Genomic DNA, 27793 nt, shown 5'->3' with positions numbered 1-27793 from the left:
CGCACACGAGCCTCGGACCAATCTCAATAGCAGGTCTTATAAACATATTGGGTGACACTTGTTCCTGTGAACTAGAAAGTTTAATTCACCCAGCTTGAGGGGCCTGTTTTATTGATCCCAAGGGTGAAAGGCTGAACACTGGCGCTGTCAACTGGCTCTATGTAAGGAGGAACATCCGGTCCTTCAGAACCAATACGCAGCCTAGTGACATTCGAGCGCAGATAGCGCGTGGTTAAGTGCTCTGCTCTGATATTAAAAGCCTGCCGTTCTCAAATGATAATAACTTTTAAGGGTGACTCAGCCTTTCATCCTTACGAGGACAGTACATTGAGTTCCATTACATTTTGAAATAATAACAGCTATTGTTACATCGCTTGGTAGTGGGAGGCTTCCGCCATGAGCTTTTCAAAAAACCTGGTTAAATTTTGTGGGCCCAAATTTACAAGATAAAAATGGAACCTGCATGTCCCAGCATGCAAAGTGCTGTTGGCTTGGAAAATACCACTGGTTAAAGGTGCTTCCGATGACAAGAGGATTGTGGGCTATTCTGGAGGAGGTGGCCCTGCCGGGATTCCAAACTGTGACAAGCTGCCTGGAGTTAACTTCCTGAGCTATATGTGGGTTATGCTGTACAAAGGTAGGCAACATGCAGCCCTCCAGATGTTTTGGCCTACAACTCTCATCAGCCCTGGCCAGTGCAGGCAATGGCGAGGAACCAGGGAAGCCGTGGCCATCTTGAGAGCCGCTGTATGTTTATGATGCTCTCCCGATTCCACACTGCAGCAGCTGCAGCTTCTCTTTTGATCACGTGACTGCGCATACATTTTCGTCAATTTCAGCTGCAGGGAAAACAATGAGGTTTACTGGGACCGCACACACCAGCTCATACCCAGTGAACAATGGTCGTAGTGTACGAAAAGAAGTAGGGGAACTATGTTCCCTACTGGCCTTCCCCCGCTCCCCACAAACCCCATCACTGCGCCCACTCCCGCGCGCAAACCTAACCACCAACCACACCTGCTGTTTAAGAGAATGTTCAGTGCAGTGCACTGAAGTGCAAGTTTCAACTTCTTACTACACTAAATCATTCCGGAACAGTTTCTTTTCAATATAAAAGTATAGGGACTGTAAACGTTTTTTTAGAGTTTTTTTTTGGCTCCCAACTGCTCCCACCTACTTTGACCACTGCCAGTGCAAGGCTTTTTTTCTGTTTCCCTAAAACTGCTGAAACCAGGTTCACGGGTTCAAGAAAATGCCCTTCTTTAAAATAAACGGCCGAGGCCTGTGAAAGGTTTTGAAAATCAATGTCACTTATTCAATGGCCAAATTGGAGTGCTGGAAAAAACGCAATCCATGGAGTTTTGGTGTGTTTTGTGTATTTTCTAAAAGTAATGGCACTAGATGACTCCACGTCACCAGGAAAGCACTTCTCCACTCATGAACTTTCAATTAACAAACAAATGCAGTGTGGGAATTATAGTTTGCTCAACTTTAATAATTTTTTACCACCATATAACAATGATTTTTTTTACAGGAAAGCCCAGGCCAGGAAAAGGCATTATACAGGGTCGTTTATATAACACCATATACTACCCCGAAACCATGACTGTGCGATGAGTCATGGTTTATTTTTCAACATATGTCCCCGTGGGTACACAAACAAACACTGGTGTCTTTTCTGCGAACAGGAAATATTTAATTTCCTTGCACTGTCAACGCGATGGACAAACTTGACAAATGCGTCCATTCTGCGGTTTTCGACCCCATAAAACAGATCCCGCCAGGAAAGTCCGCTTGCCAAGGCCAGACGGGCTCATAAACCCTGCCAATTTCCTCCTCCTTTCGGGATCCGATCAATAGGGGCACCAGTCTCCGGCGCACACAATCGATCCCCGCAGCCGAGGCCTCTTGACCTCTGCGGAGGGGCCTCTCCCGATGGTGGCCCCTCCAGCCGGGCGGCCACCATCACTCCTGTCTGCTGAAAGGGCGCCTCAGAAGGGGCTGTCACCGGGGCCTATAGCCCAGGACACCCCCTGCTGGCGGGGTCTAGTGCAGGGCTGGGAAGGGGGCCCCGCTCTCCGAGGCTCTGCCGGGCCAAGATAAATGAACACGGTTACAGTAATTGCAGCCCGCTAATACAAGAAAACAAGGGGTGTCTTGGGGTGACTGAGTACGCACTGGAAGGATCGGGCCACTTCAAAGGCGACAAGGCCCTCTCAAAGCCCGGGTGTAATGGCCAATTAAGCACGCATATGGAAGGCCACGCCATGACAACGCACGGCGACACGCTGGCGTATTATTGCAGTGGCCGGGCCCAGCACCGAAAACAGCTGATGCTGCGCACAAAGTGCTGGTGGGGCACCTTGTAAGCAATCAGGCCATGACAGGGAGGCCAGCTTCTGCTCTGCAGCCACCCGCTGGCCGGGACATTCCTGGCTCAGGGTCACCCTGTGGTCATCGTGTAATTGCCCTGTGTTGAGATCTGCCTGTCGATACATATTACAAACATAGACTGCCCTTTCCCGGCACTAATACCCTGTATGATGGCCTCTAGTTCCTGACACTTCCGTGCAATGACGTCATATACCAGGAGACATCCCCCACTACCCCTCATTATGTGATACCTTTCTTTTGGCCAGTGCTGGCACTTCTCAGAACCTCCCCAAAACCTTTCATGAGACAGTGTTGGGACGTTCCATTATTGCCCAAGTAAAGTACATTTAATCTGGCAATGCTGGCATATCTCAGGACTGCCCCATTACTTTTAATGAACTAGCAATGGCATTCCTCAGGGTGGGGCGCTGAGTGCACTTCTCCTGACGGCCATAATAGCTGTAATGGGGCCATGCTGGCAATTCTTGGTAAATCCCCAGTAGGATTAGTGGGACTCTACTGGCACTTCTCAGAAGGCCTCGATATGTTTAATAATGATAGTAATGGACATCTTATATAGTGCTACACACCCAGAGGTCTCAGAGCACAGCACTGAAATAACAGAAGACATTGGTATCCCACAGAGTGGTACTCAATGTATGGACCTTGAATGGATGAAAGGCTGAGTTGACCCCAGGGTCAGACTGGGACATAAAATTGTCTTAGGCACCAATTAAAAAGTGTCCCACAGTTGCAAATGGCAATGCATTCCTTTTGTGACAGACTGTTTGAATAGTACACAAAGGGGAGTTTTTTTTCTTTATAAAATGTGATGGAAATTGCGCATTGTAAAGAATGTTTATTCAGCAACACAGGTCGAAAATACTAGCCGCACAGTGAAGTAACTCACCAAACTGGCTCCCATTGGCCAAAAAGTGCCCCACTTTGACCAACAAACGGGTCCACACTAGCATTGTGTGTTTTGGCTCAGGCATTGCCCTATTGCCCCATAGGCCAGTCCGAGCCTGGTGGACCCTGCTGGGATTCGGACCTGCCACAGCAAGTTACCCACAGATATCAGGGGGTGAGCACTTAGCTCACTGTGCCATCTGACTGGCTGGGGACGTTTTTGTACTTGGTCAGAGTGGCACTTCTAGTGAAATTCCCAATACTTTGTGGGCAGTACCAGCACTTTTCAAGAATGGTCCCAGTATTTTTAATGTGAAAGTCACTGCTCTTATCAGGATGGGTGGAACAGTTTAATCAACACTACAGGTACCGCTTCAGAAACGCCCAACGGTTATAATGAGGCAGCTCGTGTACTTTTCAGGATGGCCTCGTCACTTTAAAAGAAATAGCAGCGGCACAAACAAGGAAAGTGCCAATAGGTTAAGGGGGCAGTTCTGCAGGTCGCAGGGCAGCCCCAACACGTGTAATGTGCAGTGTCAGCATTTCTACAGATAGTACGAATGCTCTTAATGTTATGCTATGTGAATATCCTTTTGTATTGCGCTGACGCATCACCATTGTAGTTTCAAAGAGCCCACCCTTTCATCAATTGGAGAAGTACTGGCACTTCTCAGGACATTCTCAATACCTTCATTCAGCCAGCACCTGCACTTAACTGTATCAATTTTTCACACCATGCAATGCAATCCCACCTCACAAACCATGCTCTGAGCCAGCCCCCTCCAACCCCCCGCCCACTCCCTCCCTCCCCCCAGCCAGGGCCTATCCTGACCAATCCAACCACAAAACGTGTGTTCCATATAAGGCAAGAGGAGAGGTGAAATGTCCTACAGAGAAGCATGGGGTACATATGGAGATATGTATACACATACAATTTGACCCCAGTTGCCTCTGGGTCCTTTGATGAAATGTAGTGCTTAGCACTGGTCTTTATATTGCTTCTAGGCACGTCCACTTCTTGCCAGAAGAGGGGCACGGAGTGCTTTGCTCAGGATCCACTTCTCGTCAGAAGGTGGGGACAGAGTGCTTTGCCCAGGATCACAGAATAGGAGCAGGCGGAGGAGCCAGGGTTAGCGTGACGCAGGCACTGGACAACATGTCACCCGCCGGCAGCAAGTCTCTTGAGCCTGGCCTGTACGTCTGGCGGCCACTGTGGGCATGGCTGCTAAACAATCACACAATCGCCAGTGGACACTGGTCGCTCCTCCCCCCCTGCAGCCTTCAGCGCCAAGAGGCCGTGTAAATGGCAGACGTTGGCTCTACAAACACTGCACAGCACATAACGTAAGGCCAGCGGTGCCTTGGGGAGAAGAGGAGGACTGCGGCAGCTTCCCAGGCTGACCCCCTCTTGACCCCCATGCCTGTCAGAGTCTGCCTTTCTTTTGTTTGCCTCCACAGTGTGCTTACTTTGGTGTGCAGATTACAGGTGGACAGACATTGTAAGCTGGTTATCGGACAATGCCCGCTTCCCAAGGCACTCGCTCAGGCCCTTCAGCGATTATCATGCGCTGCGCATTGTACCGCTTTCTCCCCGCGTCTCCTCGAGCACTCCTGACAGCGGCATGCAAACAGTCACCGCTCCCCGCCCCCCAAAGCCCCCAAACATGCAGGAGCCCGCAGCCAGCCCACCAACACGCCAGGCTGCCCTCCCCTCATGTACAGCGTCCTTCAGTATGTAAAGAACGCAGTTTAAGGAAACCCCCCTTTTGTGATCAAATTCGGGTTTCTATGTTTGTACAAAAAGTGGGCTGGCTGATCAAAATGGCCTGGTGCTGCACTGCACGTTCCAGAACTACACACAGTCTGAGTGCCACTCACACAGGCAGCCTCTAGGCGCAACAACCCCTTGTGTGTACACAAAAAAAGAGCCCTGCACTGTGGTATGTTATGTTGACTTATACCGCGCACCGCTAGCACCCGAGAGGTGGTCTCCATGCAGCGCTCAGTGTCAACAGAAAGCAGTTTCTGGGCGCTGTTTTCCACCCCGCACACATTTGCGGTAAAATGTCCTATCAAAACCAGAAAATGGATATTTTCTCCCCAGATGAAACATTCTGGATGGACTCACACAGCAGCGCTAGTTTCTGCAACAGAGGCAAGCTGGCGTAAGTGGGCAGAGGAGGCACCTGCCAGATGTGGTTCTTGCGCCCTTTGACATGCCATTGAGCTCCACCCTCTGGGCATGGGTAGTTCTGGGCGGGGTGGGTGTGCTGCGGTGTGCTGGTTGTGTGATTGGGATTGTTCAGGCGACCTGGCCACCCCTGTGTGCATATCTGCGGAATGGCAGATGCGGGGCAAGGTGTAAGAGGGAGCTTGTACAATCACTCCAGTTAACTCTATGGACAGAAATGGGCCGGAAATGTAGGTGCAGATATGTTGCAAAACAAAACGTCTATTTCGAAAAGATGGCTGATATGCACACATATCAGCCTGCCTGTCCAAACAGCGACTTGCATTACCCGATATGTTACTTGGCCTTTGCAACGTGTTGGAAGTGCATTGTGTGAGCAGAGTTGGGGTTGTGGGTAAATGTAGCAACTTGGATGAAGTAGACTTGTGTACGAACAACATCTTACAAGCACATATAGTGCTATTTTTTTTTTTTACAGGATAGAGGAACAGCACTCCCAACCGCTCCGCTCCCACCCACTTCGACCACTGGTTACCTTGTGTGTAGTAATAGCAACTGCGAACAGTGGGTCCAGCCACACTGGACATTATCAGGAATTCATCCACCAGGACATAGCAATGACCTTTCAATCACCAACACGATCAATAACAGACCAAACAAAATGTCTTCCCGCACAGCGTGCTCCAGCCCTGCGCAGGCATGTAGCCCTCAAGCCGTCGCAACGAACGTGTTCAAGCCTTGCCAAAGGACATATGCTGGGGCTGTCCCAAGGGACATCACGCATAATCCCGTGCAATTTATAATTGTGCTCAAGCCCCCCCCAGTGGGCATACTGCCAAAGGCCCCCCCATGGACACTGCGTTGAAACTCTGCCAATGGGCATTGTGATCATGTGCCCCCAAAGGACATCATGTTCAAGCCCTCCCAATGGGTATCGTGATCAAGTGCTCCCAATGGACATCGTGTTCAAGCCCTCCCAATGGGTATCGTGATCAAGTGCTCCCAATGGACATCGTGTTCAAGCCCTCCCAATGGTATCGTGATCAAATGCTCCCAATGGACATCGTGTTCAAGCCCTCCCAATGGATATTGTTATCAAGTGGTCCCACTGGACATCATGGCCACGCCCTCCCAATGGGTATCGTGATCAAGTGCTCCCAATGGACATCGTGTTCAAGCCCTCCCAATGGATATTGTGATCAAGTGCTCCCAATGGACATTGTGTTCAAGCCCTCCCAATGGATATTGTGATCAAGTGGTCCCAATGGACATCATGGCCACGACCTCATAATGGGTATTGTGATCAGGTGCTCCCAATGGACAAGGGTTCAAGCCCTCTGCCCCCAAATAGCACCATGATTAAGTGCTCCCAATTGGGCAATGCAAACAACCACCACCAATGCATTCTACAGTGAAATTCTGCCAATGGAAATATAAACAACCCCCTCCAATGGATACTATATTCAAGTGCCCCCAATGGACAAAGTGATCAAGCCCTCTCAATGGGCACCATGCGTATCCCAATGGATGATTTCATTTGCACACGAGGAAGAGCGCTGAACCAATCAGGTCTCTGGAACAGCAGGCAAGAATACCCATTCTCAGCCGCTGCCTCCAGCCACCCGAGGCCCGTCCCTGGGGGGCAGCATTATATTCTGTGTAATGTGCGGAGGCAACAGGGAGCCTCAACTCCAATCTCCCGAGGGGAAAAGAAAACCCGGGGTGCGAATGGCTTTCACCCCTGCTGTGGGGGGCGGGCATGGCCTTTAACGGCCCACAGCCCTAAGCCCGCTCAATGCACATTATGAAAATCCTAAATCGTAATTTTAATCAAGCCCACTCAGTGGATATAGAGCTCTTGGCAACCTTATTGTACACAGTGTTCAATCCCTCCAAATGGGCATTGTGCTTAAACTCCCCCAATGGGCATTAGGTTTAAGCCCGCCCAATGTGCATCTTGCTCTAGTCCTCCTAATAATGATAATGGCCAAGCAGCTGGACACTAATCCCACTCAACTGACCAATGAAATCATGCGCCACCGCAGGATGAGGAACATTGGGAGGAAGGATAGGCAGTGGCGGAATATCACATGCAACCTCCATGACCTTAGTGCCACAACTCGCCCAAACTCACACCGCCCGCTTTGCGGCCCTGTCACTATTAGTATGGCAAGCGCCAAGAGACCATTCAAATGGCAAACAACTCTCCATAACAAGAACTAGTAACATAACAAGGCATCCCATAAGATTGTGTCTGATCCTCTAACACTCTCACCTTAAACGCCCACATTTATGTAAACTTTGTTGCAACGCCCACCAGTGTACCTGTGCGCCGAGGCTCACAGCACATTGTCATTCTGTCCTCTTGCCCATGTCCCACTGTAACATGCCTGGACACAAAAGACATACATCATCCATATCTGCCTTTCTTATCCTGCGTCAACCCCCTAAACATATTTACCCTCCCCTGTTTACCCCCAATCCTGAGAGATAAAGAACAGCGCCTTCAAGGAGACACTATCCCAACCATCTTCTCACATTGTCTAAAAAGACTGCTTTGGCACGCCAGGCATTCGCAGGAGACCGCAGTTCACCAAACAGCCTCAAACATGTCTATCGTTTATCCATCTTCCAAGACCATCCAGCAAAGGAGGATTGCTGGCCAATGGCACTGCAGGAACTGCTGTTTGATGGCGGGTGGTAATACTTCCGGCTCTTACTGACCCTCTCACAGTGTATGATCTGGCATAGGTTTATCACTAACTCTGGGGGTAACACATGCTAAATCCTCCCAATAGCTGCAACTTGGTTCGCTACAGCAGCCATGTAGACCCACAATCCCCCGACAAAACAGGTTTGACTATTATTTTGCCAATGTGGGAATTTGCGGCCATTTTATATCAGCCACAGTCGTAATGTAAGATCTATGGTTTTGGCCAATGGGAAGCTGCAAGTCATGCAATATATTCATGTTGAGTATCGCCGGTAAGACGTGAAAGTTTGAACTTGTGCGTGGAAGAGCCTTTTGATTAACCAAACACTGCCAGTATACTTGCGTGTGTTGATCAAATATTAAGGTGGCAATGTAATATCTTATTTTGTTGGCCAATAGTAAACCGCAGGCCATGTGATATGTTCATAGACAGTAGTGCCGATAACAGAAAGTTTGAACTCGCCAGTGGCCGAGTCTTTCAAAGCACCTAAGACCACCAGTAGACAAGCCGTTATTGACCACATACTCCACAAAAGGGAAAGAACGAGCTATAGCTTAGATCAGGGATCCACCATTTGGGGCAAAGAAGTCAACATTTCAGGATATCCACAATTAATATGTAAGAAAACAATCTATATATAATGAATAACAGGGGCATTTTGTGCCACTTTGTTGCCAATGCTGCATATCCACCTGGATTTTAGGTGGGTCAATGAGCCCAGCCCAAGCAACACTTATTGATGTCTGATGCATCGCCACCATGTTCTACTGAAAACAAAATCTCCTTCAAGTCATTCTTTGTTCTGCTGAAACCAACACTGTGAATCCTGCAAGACAAAGCCCGTTCCCACTTTCAGTTCTGCAGAGCTTTTGTGTATTTTGTGTGCATCTATTCCCTGCCCTTCCTCTCTTGCACCCCTGCAACTCATGAGCCCCCCCTTGAGATGACGACCCAACTCACTTATTGAGGAATGTGTGGAAGGAGAGTCGACACTCACCTGGAAGTTTGTTGGGCGAGGAGGCGTTCGGCTGAGGGTGGTGCGGAGAGTTGTGCGAAAGGAGAGTGTTCATGCTAAGGGGGTGGGATGAGCCTGTGCTATAAGCGTCCATGGCCAATTTCTGTCGGAAAGCCTCTTCTTTCCTTCTGTTCACAAACCAGTTATAAACCCGGACCTCCGTCACCAAGTTCGACCCCAGTCCATGCGCTTTAGAGGGTGAAACTCCCCGCTGAAGCACATACTCCACAAAAGGGAAAGAACGAGCTATAGCTTAGATCAGGGATCCACCATTTGGGGCAAAGAAGTCAACATTTCAGGATATCCACAATTAATATGTAAGAAAACAATCTATATATAATGAATAACAGGGGCATTTTGTGCCACTTTGTTGCCAATGCTGCATATCCACCTGGATTTTAGGTGGGTCAATGAGCCCAGCCCAAGCAACACTTATTGATGTCTGATGCATCGCCACCATGTTCTACTGAAAACAAAATCTCCTTCAAGTCATTCTTTGTTCTGCTGACACCAACACTGTGAATCCTGCAAGACAAAGCCCGTTCCCACTTTCAGTTCTGCAGAGCTTTTGTGTATTTTGTGTGCATCTATTCCCTGCCCTTCCTCTCTTGCACCCCTGCAACTCATGAGCCCCCCCTTGAGATGACGACCCAACTCACTTATTGAGGAATGTGTGGAAGGAGAGTCGACACTCACCTGGAAGTTTGTTGGGCGAGGAGGCGTTCGGCTGAGGGTGGTGCGGAGAGTTGTGCGAAAGGAGAGTGTTCATGCTAAGGGGGTGGGATGAGCCTGTGCTATAAGCGTCCATGGCCAATTTCTGTCGGAAAGCCTCTTCTTTCCTTCTGTTCGCAAACCAGTTATAAACCCGGACCTCCGTCACCAAGTTCGACCCCAGTCCATGCGCTTTAGAGGGTGAAACTCCCCGCTGAAGACATTCCGCCCTGAAGATTTAAAAGAGAGTGCCATTTAGAGTGCAAATCACATTATAATAGTGCAGACAATGCCTAGAACTTTCAAACGCAATAGTAATGACAAGGCACTCATTCACAGAGCCCTAAAAGCGATGTGGTGCTTAAATTATTGAACTAGGAAAGATGAAAGACAAGTTGGCCCGTTTGGAATACACACATGTGACTTGTAAGTTACACGCAATGGGTGTATTCATGAATGGTGTTGCGTACCATTTCTAAGCCAATCACTGTCCAGCCAATAGCCTAATAGATTTCAAGCTATCCTGTGATTTTGTTTGCAGGATTAATGTTTCCTATTAAAAGGGAGAGATTTGAAGTACCAGAATGAAAAAAGACAACAGTACTGGGTGAGCTCCCTTTATCTGATATGGGGACACAGGTGGGTCATGAGTCAACTCTGTTCTGCTTTAGGGGGACCAAGGAAGTGAAAAGATACCCGGAACTCCAAACTGGGAAACCGAAACAAAGTGACAAAAGTCAGACAGTAGGAGAATACCAACATAACCCCAAAATAGAGAAATACCAATGTCTGATGACATAACATTTTGTGCGTATAACCCTATTTGGTGGCTAATAGGGAGATGTTCCTAATGCTGTTTGGAGCAATTGCTGTGCAGAATAAACTGAACAAGGATTTCCTTATGATTTCACAAGTCAGCCTCATTTAATAACTGTTGTACACCATGACATGGAAGGACATGTTTCTCATAGGTAGCAAGCAGGCCCCTACTGTACATGTGGTTAGGGTGGATGACATCAGGACATGGTTGTTTTTAGAAAGCAAAGATGGGGAATGTGTACATTCTCATTTAAATTTCCTACAATTAATGTTCCTTTGCTTCCCATGAAGAGGGTACAATGAGTTCTCTTCCTCGTAACTGGCTGCTCTAATGTCATCTGTCTCAAGGGGTTCCACTGAAAACATTGTCTTGAAAAACAACTTTCTAGAAGATATCTTCCGAAGTTGGAGTGCTTCTGAATTTGGAGAAGCTGTCCCCGAGAATTGTCTGCTCCAATCCCATGTGTCCCAAGCACAAGCAAACCTGTGGCACCAAAATATCAACCAGCCAACATGGGGACTCAGAGCTGCAAAAACATGCAGCCTGACCAATAAAAGTACAGCAAATCCCTATTTGGACAGAGAACTGCTGCCGTTCAGGGTGTGCAAAAATAGAACTCACCAAAATAAGAACTCAAATGTTATCGTCCACAAAAAAGCAAAACCGCTGAAACATGTCAACCAGAATAGTAAACCCTCTTGCTACAAAATGTAAAGAAATGTAACTCTGATCTCACGCGGTACTAGCTTTGATCTCATTGGCCTCCATTGGTCCTATACTCTGCACGCTGTATCCCTGTCTGCCAGTAAGTACTGTTTAACCCATACAGGTCGTCATGGTGACCTGTACTCTATGTCGACATAGGCGATACCAAGCTATGTGTGGCCCCATGTACAATACCAAGCAATAAACGAAGGATCCATGAATGTACCTGTTACACTCCTCCACCAGGGCCTCGCGCTCCTCCTTGCTTGGGTTCTTTTGCCGCTCGTAGGCGTAGTACAAGATCTTCTGGGAGGCGGGACCCCACTTGAAGCGGTTTCGCCGCATCTTCTTGCTGGCCGTCTCGGGGCAGGACTCGTCGGGCTGGCCCGGGCACTGGTTCGCTTGGCTGAACTCTGGAAAGAGAAACAGCAGCTGATCCTCACTGCCTTTGTCTGTCATATTTCCACAACCCTGGACTGTCTGGTTGAATTCTGAAAGAAAACAAAATGGCAGATTGGACCGAGGGGCTTAAAGAGCCAAAGACTTCAAAAGAGCAGACATGTTTCCTTTGACTTTAACTTTTGGGGTTCATTCATCACAGACAGTTACTAGACAATTGTCATGGAGACTAGGCGGCTGTACAGCCACTTTGATCCCAATGACATTAGGGTGATTACTTTAATTGAAGACTTCCATTTGACCAAAAGAGGATGACGAGTAAACAATGAATTCGGGCAGCCAATCATTAAAAGCCCCCATGATTGCATCTACAGATTGAAAGCCGATTCACAGTGTGGCCCACAGCAAACAACATTAAATGCCCAATGCAACTTCCATTGCAACCTGTCAGCGGTAACAAGTTTCCACAAAAGAAGTGGCAGTCACCTTGAAGGGCAGCATTTCACAGAAATAGAAAATGGACTAATGGAGAATGAAGGGGAGATAACACATTAAGAGTATGTATTGTAATTAGGAGAGTGGAATAATCAACGGGGATATGGAACACGCAGATGTGGCTTGGAAAGGCGAGAGAGCTGGGGAGGGAGTTCCAGTCACATGACAGGCACACGATATGCTTCCTCTGTTGGTTTCCGAGAGCATTGTCCAAAATGGCCTGATTCACAGACGCATTTTATAATGGCGCAACCCCATTGGAAACGCTCTGTGAGTCAGGCCTCCAATCTCTTCAGTTGTAACATGCTCCAAATAGGCAACATGCATGTAGCCCACTCTCAGGATGCAGAAGTTAACTTCATGTGGGAAAGACATATTTCCAGTATGTTTTAACTGCAGCCTCTTCTTCCCCGTTCACACATAGCTCTGGTGATGAGAGTGTCTCGGGTGCTACTTCCTCTTGGACACAGCAGTGCCATTATGCAGAGAATCAGTCTGCGGCCACACGCAGGAAGGGCCTGGAAAGGAGGAGAGCGGATCACCTCCAAGATTGACTCAACTGCACCAGAAAGGAAGTCCTGCCTTATAAACATGGTGCTGCCAGTGCCAACATAGGGGGGTTATCAATAGAGATCATTAATGCACCAGGTGCTGAGAGACAGAGGGGTGGGGAGGGAGAGAAAGAAGGAGAGAGAGACAGAGAGAGCAAGAGAGAGAGATTTTTGATTTTTCGGCGTTGTACCCTTTCTCCTTTGACCCAATGGGACATTTTTGCCTCTGGGTTAATAAAACCCTTGAGTACTGGAATCATCGAGCTATTTGCCCCATGACCTTAAAGGCGGTACATCCTTTGGTGAGACAGGACTTCCTGCCTGATATGAGGAAGGATTACAGTGTGCTGTGAGTAAGCACGCTGCCAGTGCTGGGTGTGGAGTGGGCTCGCCCATTGCATCCCTGCACTGGCCATGGATTTGGGGCACTATATTGGCTCCATAGGCTAGTACATTACCAGACCTCTGCGCGACTAGATTGGCAATCTTCTATAAATGTGTGCAATACTATGCAGGTGGGGGTGAGGGCATTCACAAAAAGATTAGCACTATCAGGAGCAATCACCATGGTAATCATTGGAAAGCCTCCCTCAAGACACCCCATTTGCCCTTGCTGAGATTTCCAAGTTATGACCATCTCTGGGGTGGGCATTTGCACTTTATTAAAAGCCCCCTGGCTTAAGTTATGGGTTCTACGTTATTACAGTGACCTATGTGACAGGTTGTCTTAATGGGCGCATACCCAGTTGGGGGCAGAGGAGGGGCTGTAAATAAGGGGTATCATGCCAATAGATTTTTGAGTTTTCGTGTCTGAAAATCAGCAAAGCACTAAATAAACATATAACTAATTTAGTTAAGAAGAAAGGAATCTGAAAAAAGCAGGGCAGTTTAAATGAAGTGTTCAAGTGGAAGCTGCATACTGCTTGTGGAAGTGCCTTTAAACAAAGCCAGCTGGCTCTGGCAGCATCCACTGGCATTCCCCAATGCAGCGGCTACAGGTCATTACAGCTGGGTAGAGATACCATTTGCAAGTGAGCAGCAATGCCAGAACTAGTTTGTGAGAAGAATATGGCGCTCAGGTTTGTATACTCGCATTGCAGGTTTGCATGTATTATCCTTGATTGATATGCAGTGTGTTGAGTGCTCCCTCTCCTTGAGGTCAACTACTATACATTCAAATGGTCACACAGGGATCTGCAACCCGTGGCTCTCCAGATCTTTTGGACTCCAACTCCCATGATCCCTCGCCATTGGCTATGTTAGCGAGGGCTGAGGTGCGGTGTAGTCCAAATCAGCTAGCAAACTAAAAGTTGCAGACCCCTTCTATCAGTAATATATGGGCATCGTGGCCATTGCTTGTTGCACATTTGCATAGAGTCATTTAATTTACATAAAGAAAGAGATGAATTGTACCTGTCGCTTAGTTCATTCCACTCATGCATAAAGCAGCTTCCTGTTCGTGCGAAATACTTGCATAATATCTATCAGTCTAAAATAATCCCATGTGCACACATGACTCACAATACAAAAGTGCATAGTGCCCTCGGGGGTATCCGCAGACAAACACGAAAACGAAATAACCTCAGTAGAAATGACCAAATTTATTTGGTGGAATTTGTCAGGGAATTTTGTTTGGTTAAATAAAAAAATAGGCGGGGTGGGTTAAGGGTATGAATTGAGGTAGGGGGTGAGGGATGGGTGTGCATGTTCTCCTCGTGCATTATTTAAAAAAATGCAAACACCCAAAAATTATTTCAGTTTTTCAAACCAAAAAAATCGTGTCATTTCTAATTAGGTATTTTATTTTCGGTTATTTCGGGGACAACCGCCCTAGGGAGCCAGTACATATCTTATGCCTGCATAAAGTCATCTTGCAACCTGTACAGTTTTCACCTGCTGATTTTGTGCATGCAGGCAGAGAGTAATGTCATTGTGATTAACAGATACTCCTCCCACTTCGTTTGTCAGATTTTAACGATGTCATCTATATATCCTATAGGGATGTAGCCATTTCTAAGTAATATGCATTGTTATAAGCAGAGTTTTGGGTTACACTCTGCGTATACTTTACATGGGTGTGGATATTTTACCTAGGGGGGTAGGGGGTGCGGGGGGGGGGGGAGGGGTATGGGTGGGAGATCATCCTAATGATGTATCTCATGTTAACTCTAGATCTCAATAAATGTTCATCCAAGAAATGCACTTAAAATGGGAGTCTGTAGTCGCTAACTAACTTGTTTCTAATATTGTCGAATTGATATTTCACAGTGAGGAATAATTCCATCGGATTTAGGGTTTCTAGTATCGCATGACTGATACCAGTGAAGGTAAAATGTTCTGACCAGAAATCAAAGGGAAGTGATGCAGCAATAAAGACAATTTTCTGGAGCAAAGCCTGCGTTTAAGTCAATTTGCATACCCACAATGCATTGGTTATTGGCTTTGAACTGTAGGTGAACTTTCAGGGATGGCTACTGGGTGGTGCGTTGGCATGTGTGGATTGTTAGCGCTGATGGACTATTCTATACTCATATTTCAGGTAGAAGTTTTTTGTCATGCTATTATAAACTCACCACAACATTGAAGGCCTTTGTTATCTATATACATATACATAGGTATGCATGTTAAAAAAAACTCGCAAAAATAGGGTGACATCAATTATGCAAAAACAAGAGTGGCACTTCCCATTGAAGCAGAGAACACCTCAAGTAAAGTTGCATTCATCGCACAACAGCACCCTGTTTTGCCCGCTAGTATGCCTTTATTCTGGCAAAGTCTTTAAGCATTAGATTAGTGAAATACCAGAAAATGACGTACCAGTTACCATTCCATTCAAAGTATCACAGCTTTTGGACTGGTTAAAATACAATACCATCCAGCACGGGTTAATTTAAAAGCAAGCAGTGGCCAGTGTTTTACTCTCACCAGAGATCTACAGAGGAGAATAGCCTGTCCAAACAGGAGCCAAGCAATCCATTCATGAAAACAAAAAGCTCGGTAGCAGAGGGTGACACATAAATTATGCGACAACAGGAGAGGAAATGTGCGTGCGTTGATATATATATATATATATATATATATATATATATATATATATATATATATATATATATATATATATATATGTGTGTTGCCTAGACTAGAGGGAACACAGACAGCGCCAAGAAGCCATGTACAGGGTGGACATCATGTTATATAAAAATGCATACCATACCATAATTTATACTTGTCCCCCATTTCCCCTTCTTTCGCAACCTACCACACACCACACCCTAATTTCATGAACAAAGCAACATCTATCTGTCAAACTAATTTGCACAACTCATTTTTAGAAAAGTATTGTACATTCCTGAAGGGCAGGTATTTGTTCACAAAAGAGGTTGAGTTGTGTACGAGGAAACTGCCAGAGTTGGTTAGGAATGTGCAACGATGTACTTACGTCGGAGGATCTCTCTCTGCTTCCTTACATACCAGGTGTATAGGGCCGCCCGTTTCTGGGTTTTCATCGGGGTCCCTTTGTTGAGATGCTGGGACAGGTGAGATTGGTTGAGGCCGGTGACGTCCACTACCTCTCTCTGAGGGATGTTGTGCTGCTGCATGTAGCCTTTGATCATTTTTGCGGCCCGCCACGGGTCCTCGCTGGAGTGGGGAAACAGAAGAAAGACAAGTCAGTCCATGCAGTCAACATCAAAATGGTACGGAGGAACAAGTAGCAAGGCAGACGGTACTGGGCAGAAGGGGAGTACAACATAAGTACATTGAGGTCCAAGTCTAGACATAGGATTTCCCTTGCTCCCACATCAACACACTCTGTGAAGACTTCCCCATAGGGAACTGTGTCAATTTCAAAATATGTCAATGCTTCTGGAAGTCCTGTAAGACTATTGCATAGTCAATAACATGTCAGGCAAACATGTGGCGACTCTGCACTGGCCCGTCTTGCCTTTCAGAGAAAAGGCATGTTGGGAAATTGAAAGATTTGTCTGCAGGCCAATCTGACAACAAAAACAGCGCATTCTTTGTGAGTGGGTAAACTCCAATAGGACGAGTTGGTGCAGAAGATTAAATCCTGAATGCTCATTGGCTAGCCAATAAGTCCCTGCTTTGGTTATGCATCCCAAACATACAACAACCTTCATTAGGCAAACATACGTCAACGGTTACACAAAGGGTGTATTGAAATTCCAATAAATCCTTGAGATTTTTTAAATTCAAAATCCAACCCAAAAGTGATTCCAAACTTAAGATGTGATTTTGTGCTTCAACACCAACTAACTTAGATTGGTGGATGTGTGATTAACGCCAGGCTTTTATATAGCTGAAGGCATTAGGGCAGAGGTTTGGGAGCTTGGATAAAGAGCTTTTAGCAGCTATTAGAGGGCTGGAACGGTGGTGCGCTCCATGGTCAAAACATGAACAAAATGATAGACCCGGAAGAGGAGAACATTTCACATTTTGCTTTTCCCTACTTCCCAGACTTGCCAGACTAAACTCTAATTATGTTTCGCCATAGCTACACCTGAAGCCCCGTCAACACATTGACTACATTGTTATGTTGATTGATGCCATGCGCCGCGACCAGCCAGGGGCAGTCTCCGGGCACATTACAGACCAGGAAGTCCAGAACATATGAGCCTATTTCTTTTCCTCATTTCCCTGGCTCACAGACAAGGGTTCCCAGACTGACCCGTATTTGTATCTTGCCCTAGCTACTCCTGAAGCTCTAGTCACACCACCCAACTTTTATTCATTTCGAGATTACAACAAAAAATTGAAAATGTTTTACTTTCAAATGTGCCACAAAATGTTAAGCGCTAAACTAAAATGGTAGAAATTTCGCAGTTTACCTGTCGCCCCTTCAACATTTGTTTTTAATCTGAAGGACAAAACAATGTCGATTTCGGATATCTGTTCCCCGCCGAACCAGTATCCCCAAGACGCCCTCATCATTTAAAAGAATACATTTCCTCGGTAAGTGTTTGTTATCAATCAGGCGAACTCTATTAGGACATAAAGAATATTATTGTGTCAGTTAATTAGCTACCAAAGACTCATTTCATTAAACATGAACACCACTGAATGTACATATTTTTGCTATATTTGATCATTTTGACCCATAAATGTTGTAATGAATGCCATCATACCCTGGGGTATTGGGGGTGTTTGGCACTATGGTCCTCTTCTCCGAGCTGCATCAGCATGTTAGCCATAGATGGCTTCTGAAGGCCCTGCTTTCACACACCTCTTAGTCAAATAATTAGTGGTGTGCGCAGTAACGACCAATAGTGCTGTTTGCACTCAGTTTTCTGGAAGAACCCCTGGGGAAGGTGAGGGGAGACTACTGCCATTGTAAAGGATTTTACAGTTTTTAATGTTGTCATTTATGGGCTGATTCAGAAGGAATGCATCCCCGAATTACCCTCAAAATACTCCTGAAGTGTGACTATTCCATTCGCATATAAGTTATCAGGAGTAACTCTGACTTACTCCTGACCTACCCCTAGAAAGAGAAGAGGGAGGCAGGAGAAAAACAGAGTTACTACTGCTAACTTCTTTGTGAATCTAATGGTCTCTCTCCAGGAGTAACCCAGAGCTACTGCTGGTAACTTATTTGTGAATCGATCACTTAGTATTTGGTTATGTATGTCATTCATATTGCACAGCGTAGCAGTCAACTAGTATTATTTTGCCGGGTTGGCTTTGTTTATAACTCTCAAGTAGTGATGTGTTGCTTACAAGCGTGCGCAGCATTTAATGGACATTGCTACAAATAAGGATGATACACTTGGATTGGACTCTGCAGTGTGAATAGTTTCTAAAATTCACCCATCCCTAATGTTCTGTGCCCAAGCCTCAGACCCTGTTTGAAATCAGCCATTAAATGATCTGCCCGGCGAAGACGTATACAGCCGAATTGTTCTTTATAACTGAACTAAAGAAAGGAAATGGATGGCTTCCCAACTGCCTGGATATGTAAGCCTGGTGTATAGCACGTGTTATGTTAATAGGACTTTCTACTGCCCCAAGTCACCATCGTAGCAGTTTCAGAGTACCTAGATTTTATGGGGGACTGTGGTCTGTGGGATCATACAGATTATTTGGAAGGGGTGTGCCTGTCTAGGAAGCCTCTTTGATGACAACCAATATGGATAAGTCTGGCCCTTTCTTCTGACCATACAAACATGAACGCCCTGCTTGGCCTCTGGATTTTCTATGGCCTATCCATAGTAAATAAACAAAAAACTATAGAGCACAGGCTACCCCACCCTTCCACGCAGGAGTGGATGGATCCATGGTATGAAATGAGGTCTTCCACGTTGATCTGAACCACCACCAGGTGAAGCCAAAGAGTATCGTTCTAGTAGACCTACCTTACGTAATGATAATAATACATAGTAGACAGAGTGCACGCCATAGTCAAGATATTATGTATCTAACAGGCCTTACTAATATCCCAACAGAAGATAATCGAATTATCGTTCCATTCAAAATTATAGACTTGGTGCACCCAACCAGAAATCAAACGTAGAGGCTTCAGGCGGCCCTACGATGACTCTAGAATATGGGTAGCCCTACACACGCAACTCTTTAACACCTCAGGCACCCAAATGTCCCGGGTCTACACAATCTGCTTCATGGCGGGCTAAGCGTTGCGCTCCACGCTCAAGCGGGAGACACATGGGAGAAGACTCTACAGAGCTTATGACCCGACGCTCTGGAACAATGCTGACCCAGCATTGAGTGCATAATCAAACTTCCAAGTTTTCATAAACAAACTGAAAACTGCATTTTCAGGTAATTATTTACTTATTAGTGTACTATGGTGGTAAAACCTTACTGGCCAATGGCCTCCCCCTACCGTCCCTTGATAATTATCTTCACTATATATACCCCCACCTCCCCACTGAAAGTTCTACTGCAGCCACTACCCTGGAACACACCTCCTCCGGTGCTTCAAAACCTGATAACCTAATTCAGTGAATTATTATGACGATAATAATAATAATCATACTAATAACAATAATCTTAATGATAGGTTTTTACATAGCAATTCCTACTAGATTCCTCCGACTTAAAAGGGCTGCAGAAACAGCTGTCATTATTAACCAACCTATTGGTACTCCATTTTTTGACCTTAGAGGGATGAAAGTTTGAATCTTTTTGTTTGTATATATTTGTGTTACGTGTATTATGGCTGCTTACACAACCTTTACAAACAATATAACACACATTACATACATAACAAACATCTAAACACAGGAGAAAAAGCTATTTATTTTCACAACTCATTATATTGGCAAACGTAAAATGACCTTATATTACACAAACACATAGATATATTTCCATACTGTAAACGTTACCAAATCTACATACAAGAAAATGTCATAATCTACTAACCCCAAAGACACCTTAAACACGTATGTTAAAAAGCAAGCTCCCCACTTCTTGGTACCATGGACAATATTCCAAGCAAGGTGTGCTGCTGCGGTTATAAACAGAAAATACCCCAGTAAAGGCGAGCCCAAAACTGATCTGCGGCTCCCTGCTCTGACGTGGGAATCAAGTTCTTATATCTCATTAAGTAGCAATGTTCCAAAACAGGGTAGATGATGATTAGATGTCAATCTGTCTCATGCGTGATCTCACACAATCTGCACTTCCTCTCATTGCGAGATTTGCCCTGCCGAGCTCCGACATACTCTAAAGTAGGCAATATATTAAATCTTAAATACATGATTAAACGCCTCAGTTCCTCACTACATTATTTCCCCAAATCAAAATGTCGTTTGCAGTATAGCACATACCACTTTTTGGTCATCAAAATGTCAATATTTCTGATAAGATCCCATTCCATCATGTTTCTCTTCAGCTGTATGAGAAAGCCACTCACATTCATTTGATCAGGGAATCCTGAATTAATGGCCAGGAGAAAGTCATTCACATTTTTGCCCCAAGCCTTTGCATCAACTCGTTGTTGTGTTTAGCCTTAATGTCCATCGCAGGAAGGTCAAGCAAAGGGTTATCGATCCCGGCTCATGTAGTGACCTTAATATTAAACGTGCAACACTGGACCCTCCACAAGGGAGACAAGGTGGTAAGCCCCAACTCACACCTAATGGCTTCTAAAGGGATAGCCGAAAGGATTCTCATCACATGTCTTCATGTTTTCACTTCAAATTAGCAAAACCAACGCAAATATTTCTCAGCAAGGATCTCAAGGCCATAAACAAGACTCATGAAAATGCTTGTCTTGTAGATTTGCAGGTAGCCTTCCAAAGAGTAACACCCCCTTTCTCATGAGGAACCCTTAAATAAGCTTCCATTTCAATATATGTTTCCCCATTAATATATGTTCATAATAGGACATAGCTGGCAAATTTGTAATAGGGATCCCAAGATATACATAATAATTCACAATCTCTAAGGGGACTCGATCAATTTGCCATTTATATACAGGCCCTTTCATTGTCTTACAAACAATGGTCATCATTTTAGTTTTATGCAGGTTAATTCTTCAGTAGTTCTTAACAGAATATTCAAACACTGCGTCCAAGGATCGCTGCAAACCAATCGGGGTGCGATCCAGGATCACATCGTCATTTGCTTATGAAAGCCATATGAATGGTTCAGGACTTAATTTAGGGGGGAAATTAGGACAGCCCTCAAATAGAGCACCCAAAACAGCGATATAAAGATCATAAAGAACAGGGGCGAACATGAACCCTGTTTCAGTCCCTGATGGTACGGATGGATTTAGTTAGATCCCCCCACCCATATCCAGTCTAACCTGAACCAAAGTATCAGTATACATTTGTCTTATGAGATGGAGGATAGTGGAATCAAGCCCACAATTCTCCAACTTTCTCCACAAATTCTCTCTGTACACACAGTTGAAGGCCCCTGCATAATCAATGTACCAAAAATAAAAAACAATTCTCTACATCCCTACGCGTACCCGCAATCATGTAGTGTAGTCCCCAAATGTTATCCTGCATGCTATGACCTCTACAAAATCCCATATATTTCCAAGATAGAAGCTTCTTCTGCTGAATCCAAATGTTCACTTTAAATAATAACAAGGAAGAGAAAATCTTGCAACAAGAATCAATCATTGCTAATAGGCGATAGTTCTGAGGTTCGGCCGCGTCACCTTTCTTGAATACTGGAGCTAGTACAAGTTTTCTCCTACTGTCAGGAATAATCCCACTATTCCCAATAGACCTGGACACCTTCAGCTTATCAATTACCTTGAAGACATCATCAAAAGAGAAGCAAGACCTACCAGGTGCATATTCCAAAGATTGTACACTAACGTGGGATCTTATCATCCCGAATATCAAGTGCGAGTTTGCACTATTTACATTGTATTTATAGGATCTTAACCAATTCTTATATTTCAAAAGGACATGAGTAGAAGTTTAAGCTTCTCTTCAATGATCATGAATTGGTTTCTACTAATGTGTTGCAGATTACGTCGGTGCATCTTCTTCCTTCTATCTATGCTTATATCAAATAGATGACTATGGATCTTTCCACTAGAGCGAATCACTGTAGGCCTCATAGTTCTCTTCAGTAAAGTTTGAAGCGCCTGTGGCGGGGTTCCAACTTCCATAGCTCAGGCTGACAGAGGAAAGCGCTTACCTTAGTGAAATGTCATGCCAGTTTGCTTTCTATACATGTCACATCAACAATATTTGATAACTCTCAAAACAGCCATCATGCAAAGTTTCGACACACTACCTAACATAAATAAAATAACAATAATGATTACTGTCAAATAACTGCTACACTACACTGGGAGGAATCTGCATATGCAGAACTACCTTGAGTTTACTGTAGTAGAAATGTGGCACTGTTCTAATACAAGCATGCAAGGCCTGCAGCATTATAACATGTTCACTCTAGACCAGGGGTCTGCGATCTTTGGCTTTCCCGATGTTTTATACTACAATTCCCATGATTCCTTACCACTAACCAGCATAGTGAATAGCCAGATATCATGAGAATTGTAGTCCAAAACTCCAGGGGGTGGGGGAGGGGACAAAGGTTGCAGATCCCTGCTCTAGACCCCTTGCCCCAATAAAGTATACTCAAAGTACAACTCCCATGAGTAGCCTGGCTCTAGAACATTTGCTGGGCTATAATAACACGGCTTTGGAAGGCTTACTGCACCCGTCACACTGTTGTAAAAACAGTCTGTAACACTACTCTTCTATAACACAACATTTCTGAAATGCCTACAACACTTTAATAACAATAGCCTGGACCAATGCACTCTTTAATAATAATAACTCTCTGGAACCGCTACAGAACTTTAATAACAAGGCGCTGGAATGCCTACTAAGCCATGTCAACAATAGTCTTGAACAATATGCAGTATAATAAGAAGGCTCTGAAACTCCTGCAGTGGTATAATAACAAGAAGACCTCTGCCAAAGAGAATCTGGAAAAATACACCCTCTAATAAACAAAGGCCTGGAACAGCTGCAGAACTGTAACACCAGGACTGGTGCACTAGTACACCAACTGCACCAGCATGGCAGTAGCCTGAAGCAATGTGCACTGTAACAGCAAGGCTCCAGAGCAGCTACAGCACCAGGATAAAGAAAGCCTACAGCAGCGACTGCACCAGCATGGCAGTAGCCTGAAGCAATGTGCACCGTAACAGAAAGGCTCCAGAGCAGCTACAGCACCATGATAAAGAAAGCCTACAGCAGCAACTGCACCAGCATGGCAGTAGCCTGAAGCAATGTGCACCGTAACAGAAAGGCTCCAGAGCAGCTACAGCACCATGATAAAGAAAGCCTACAGCAGCAACTGCACCAGCATGGCAGTAGCCTGAAGCAATGTGCACCGTAACAGCAAGGCTCCAGAGCACCTACAGCACCATGATAAAGAAAGCCTACAGCAGCGACTGCACCAGCATGGCAGTAGCCTGAAGCAATGTGCACTGTAACAGCAAGGCTCCAGAGCAGCTACAGCACCAGGATAAAGAAAGCCTACAGCAGCAACTGTACAATAATAATAGCCTGAAGCAATGTGCACTGTAACAGAAAGGCTCCAGAGCAGCTACAGCACCATGATAAAGAAAGCCTAGAGCAGATACTGCACCAGCATGGCAATAGCCTGAAGCAATGTGCACCGTAACAGCAAGGCTCCAGAGCAGCTACAGCACCATGATAAAGAAAGCCTAGAGCAGCAACTGCACCAGCATGGCAGTAGCCTGAAGCAATGTGCACCGTAACAGAAAGGCTCCAGAGCAGCTACAGCACCATGATAAAGAAAGCCTAAAGCAGCAACTGCACCAGCATGGCAGTAGCCTGAGGCAATGTGCACCGTAACAGCAAGGCACCAGCATGGCAGTAGCCTGAAGCAATGTGCACCGTAACAGAAAGGCTCCAGATCAGCTACAGCACCATGATAAAGAAAGCCTACAGCAGCAACTGCACCAGCATGGCAGTAGCCGGAAGCAATGTGCACCGTAACAGCAAGGCTCCAGATCAGCTACAGCACCATGATAAAGAAAGCCTACAGCAGCGACTGCACCAGCATGGCAGTAGCCTGAAGCAATGTGCACCGTAACAGCAAGGCTCCAGAGCAGCTACAGCACCATGATAAAGAAAGCCTACAGCAGCGACTGCACCAGCATGGCAGTAGCCTGAAGCAATGTGCACCGTAACAGCAAGGCTCCAGAGCACCTACAGCACCATGATAAAGAAAGCCTACAGCAGCGACTGCACCAGCATGGCAGTAGCCTGAAGCAATGTGCACTGTAACAGCAAGGCTCCAGAGCAGCTACAGCACCAGGATAAAGAAAGCCTACAGCAGCAACTGTACAATAATAATAGCCTGGAACATCAACTGCACTATAAGAACACGACTTGGGTGTAACAGTAGTCTGGAAGACCCACTAGATTAAAATACAGATCGTCTTGAACATCTACATCGATTAATACCCGTCGCATGGCTGCTGGGCAGAATCCCAAGATAGAAGCTTGTGTTCCAGGGCAGCTGATCGCTGCTCCCCCATATGCTGGGCTCCTGAGTCCTCCCACTCCAAACCTCTCTTCACGCTCACCCACCCTCGCCTCCCCAAGCAACTTACCTGCATGGCCCAAGCCCCTTCACTCTGCCAGCACCTCCTTCCACCACCATGAATAGCGAGGAAGGACTCGCTCTCGAGACCCTCTGGCATAAACTTGGCAGCCATCTTTAAAAGGCTTGATCTCCCTCTAAATGAAGGGGCACTCCACCTCGCATGCCCATTCATCAAAGGGAATATCTTATTTTTAGTGCAGTGACCCTGCTGCTAATACCTTTAAACCCTAGGTTATGAGACAGGCTTAGGTTATAATGGCTGTAAGACATTAAGAGCCGGGCTAGCAAACTGTTTCCATCCAAGCCTGCCACAGAATGCATGGCTGAATGCTGAAATAAAGATTGCCTGAAACAACTACTATACTATAATAACGCCAGTCTGGAAAGGTTCACACTAAAATAACACTGATGAGAAGCACCTATAGCACGTAAAAAGCCGAGATCACTTTCTGCAAAGGAAGACAGTCTAGAACACCTACTGTACTATAATCATAGGAGTTTGGAACAACTGTCGCCCTACAAAAAAAGATGGCCTGCAATAATACGCGATACAGTAACACGATTCTAGAATGCCTACTGCGCTGTTTAAATGGCCCGGAGCATCTACCGTGCGGCATTATTTCATGGGATTATGGGACATCCACATTGGGCAAAAAGTGAACGAAATTGCTTGGACAACTCTATGGTGAATACACACGAGAAGATGGAAGCGAGGATGGCCCTCGGGTGACAGCCATAGGGCCAATGTGAAAAGGCCAGGGTCACATTCTTGCAGGGATGGAGACCGCAGGGAGCCAGTTAGCTCTGGCGTGTAGCCTCGAGGAGACTCGCGAGCTTGTCACCACCTTCTGGCAGGAGCTACGTTTGACCCCACAGGCCCTCTGGTGCCATTTGAACAAAGTTGTGGCTCATTAACTTGTGCATTCTGGAGCATTATGACGCATCTGTATGACATAGAAACGGTCAAAATGAGTCAATGGGGGGTTTTCAATGAATCAGAGCCAGTCGTCGTGGTAAATGAGTAAAGCTGCCACTGGATGTACTCTAACCTCAAGACAACCCACAATACTGACTCCCACTCCACTGCTTCCTTCTGGAATCTCCTCTCCTCTTCTCATTCCCTTCACCGGCTAGTAAATCTAATGGAATACAAAATGGCCGCCTTTCACCACTCATCCGAGCGACGATCCTCCCGAGGAAATCCTTCCGGTTCATTTTCCTCCACCTGTCCCTTCTGTGTATGACCATGACACTTGTATGAGGAAGGGGGAAAGTGCTCTGAAGCAGCCATAAGGCAGCACGGCGGCGGTATGCAAGCCTCTTAAATAATTAAATAACATGTTACAGTTTCCTCTCATGTAGACATTTATGGCACCTTGTTCATCAGAGGTAGCTCCTGCTCACAGTGGAGTAACTTTACGGAAAATGCTCGTGGGGGTGGGGAGGACATGACATGTAAATGAAAGGGGCCCCTGCCAAATGATTGGGACAAAATGGTGTGCCACAAAGGTGGGGTGGGTGGGGGTTCAAGCACCATTGCCCCCCACCTAAAATGACGCCCACTGTGAGATGCCCAATACAGCTGAGCTGCTTAAATCTCTCGCTCGTGAAAGCGTTATTTGCGACGCTTGCTTGGAGCCATGTACCGCATGGTAGCACCTACACGGAAGTACTGTTGCAGTGCCGCTAGCGTGCACACAGGTTGTTTCATGTTACTTTATAGAATTTCTTTAGATGGGATGACATTAGAAGAATGTTTTTTCTCGCGAGCTCCCAACACTTCGAAAGCAAATGAGGAAACGCGCGCCTGCGCTCAACGTGCTTTCTGTGCTCCGCCCCTGCGTTTAACAATAGAGTAGGTATGTTCCACAGGTAGCGGCCAATCAAAAGGCCTGCGAATTTGGTCACCAGTGTAAACCAGATTGTCTTTGTTCAATGGGGTGGAGAGTGATGTGGGCAGAAGAGCCCAGCGCTTGTTCACGTGGGTTCTAGAGGCACAGAGCATGACCAGATGGCATGATCGAAGCTTGTCACGGACGTCCAGTATCTAAGCACAGGTGGCAAGATATTTGCCAAAGATCAGACAGTTTTGCTCAGCAGGTGGGATCTAGGATTAGAATCAGTAGCGTTATTTCACCAAAACCATTCACACCGATCACTGAAGCAACATCAAAGGAATCTGGATCTCTTCAATGACAACACAGGAAGTGACATCAAATAATCCTCAACACGGATGAGTGGGTCCATCCTCTGTGCACTATATTTATTGGAGACCTGTGGTTGCAGCGTTTCAGCAAACAGTGATTTTTAATGAATGCCAATACTCAGCTGTTAAATCTACCAAAAGCCAAAGACATTCCGCATTTGAACAGATCAGTTGTCAGCTTGGCGAAATCACAGGGTTTGTAAAGCCGTCCACAGAGTTGCGAGCAACAATGCGGGGGTCCACATTCCTCCATCGAAACGATGCCCATAGATATAACCCAGGACTTCTGCTTCCAAGGACGTTGACTGAGCCGCCAGACCCATCCTTTCCTGACCTATCCTTTTGTTGGAATATTGCAGTGTGTGGCAGTTAATTGATGAGAACGGAGGTGACTTAAATGCACAGAATCCCTTTTGGTGGAATCAGTGTGTGCTTGTGTCAGGTTTAGAATCTTCTTGAGTCAATCTCCATTACGTGGCTGCATCTGCTCGTTTCTCTCCGCTGGTGCGGCTGCAATCTTTAGATCACATTTCAGGTGCTGGGTTCATTTATAAGCGGCCCACATTTGAAGACAGGGAAACTGGGCTACAGCTGGCTCAAGTGAT

At 45.9% G+C, this 27793-nt stretch overlaps 1 protein-coding gene across 2 annotated transcripts in view; it reads right to left on the bottom strand.

Moving 5' to 3' along the window:
* Positions 1–27793, bottom strand: part of HNF1B (HNF1 homeobox B) — a 113832-nt gene that overhangs the window by 61733 nt on the left and 24306 nt on the right. Inside the window, exons 2-4 of one of the 2 annotated variants that reach the window (XM_069614667.1) lie at positions 16323–16522; positions 11665–11851; positions 9899–10143 (exon numbers count right to left, since the gene is read on the bottom strand). In XM_069614667.1, the coding sequence (XP_069470768.1) occupies positions 9899–10143; positions 11665–11851; positions 16323–16522 (632 nt within the window). Of the gene's footprint in view, positions 1–9898; positions 10144–11664; positions 11930–16322; positions 16523–27793 lie in introns of both variants that reach the window. The other variant, XM_069614666.1, reaches the window with a different exon arrangement.

This window comes from Ambystoma mexicanum, chromosome 9 (genome assembly GCF_040938575.1).
Source record: "Ambystoma mexicanum isolate Mex_15411 chromosome 9, UKY_AmexF1_1, whole genome shotgun sequence".
Taxonomy (NCBI): domain Eukaryota; kingdom Metazoa; phylum Chordata; class Amphibia; order Caudata; family Ambystomatidae; genus Ambystoma; species Ambystoma mexicanum.
Note: the sequence above shows the minus strand (reverse complement) of the source record. Positions and strands in the feature narration are given on the sequence as shown.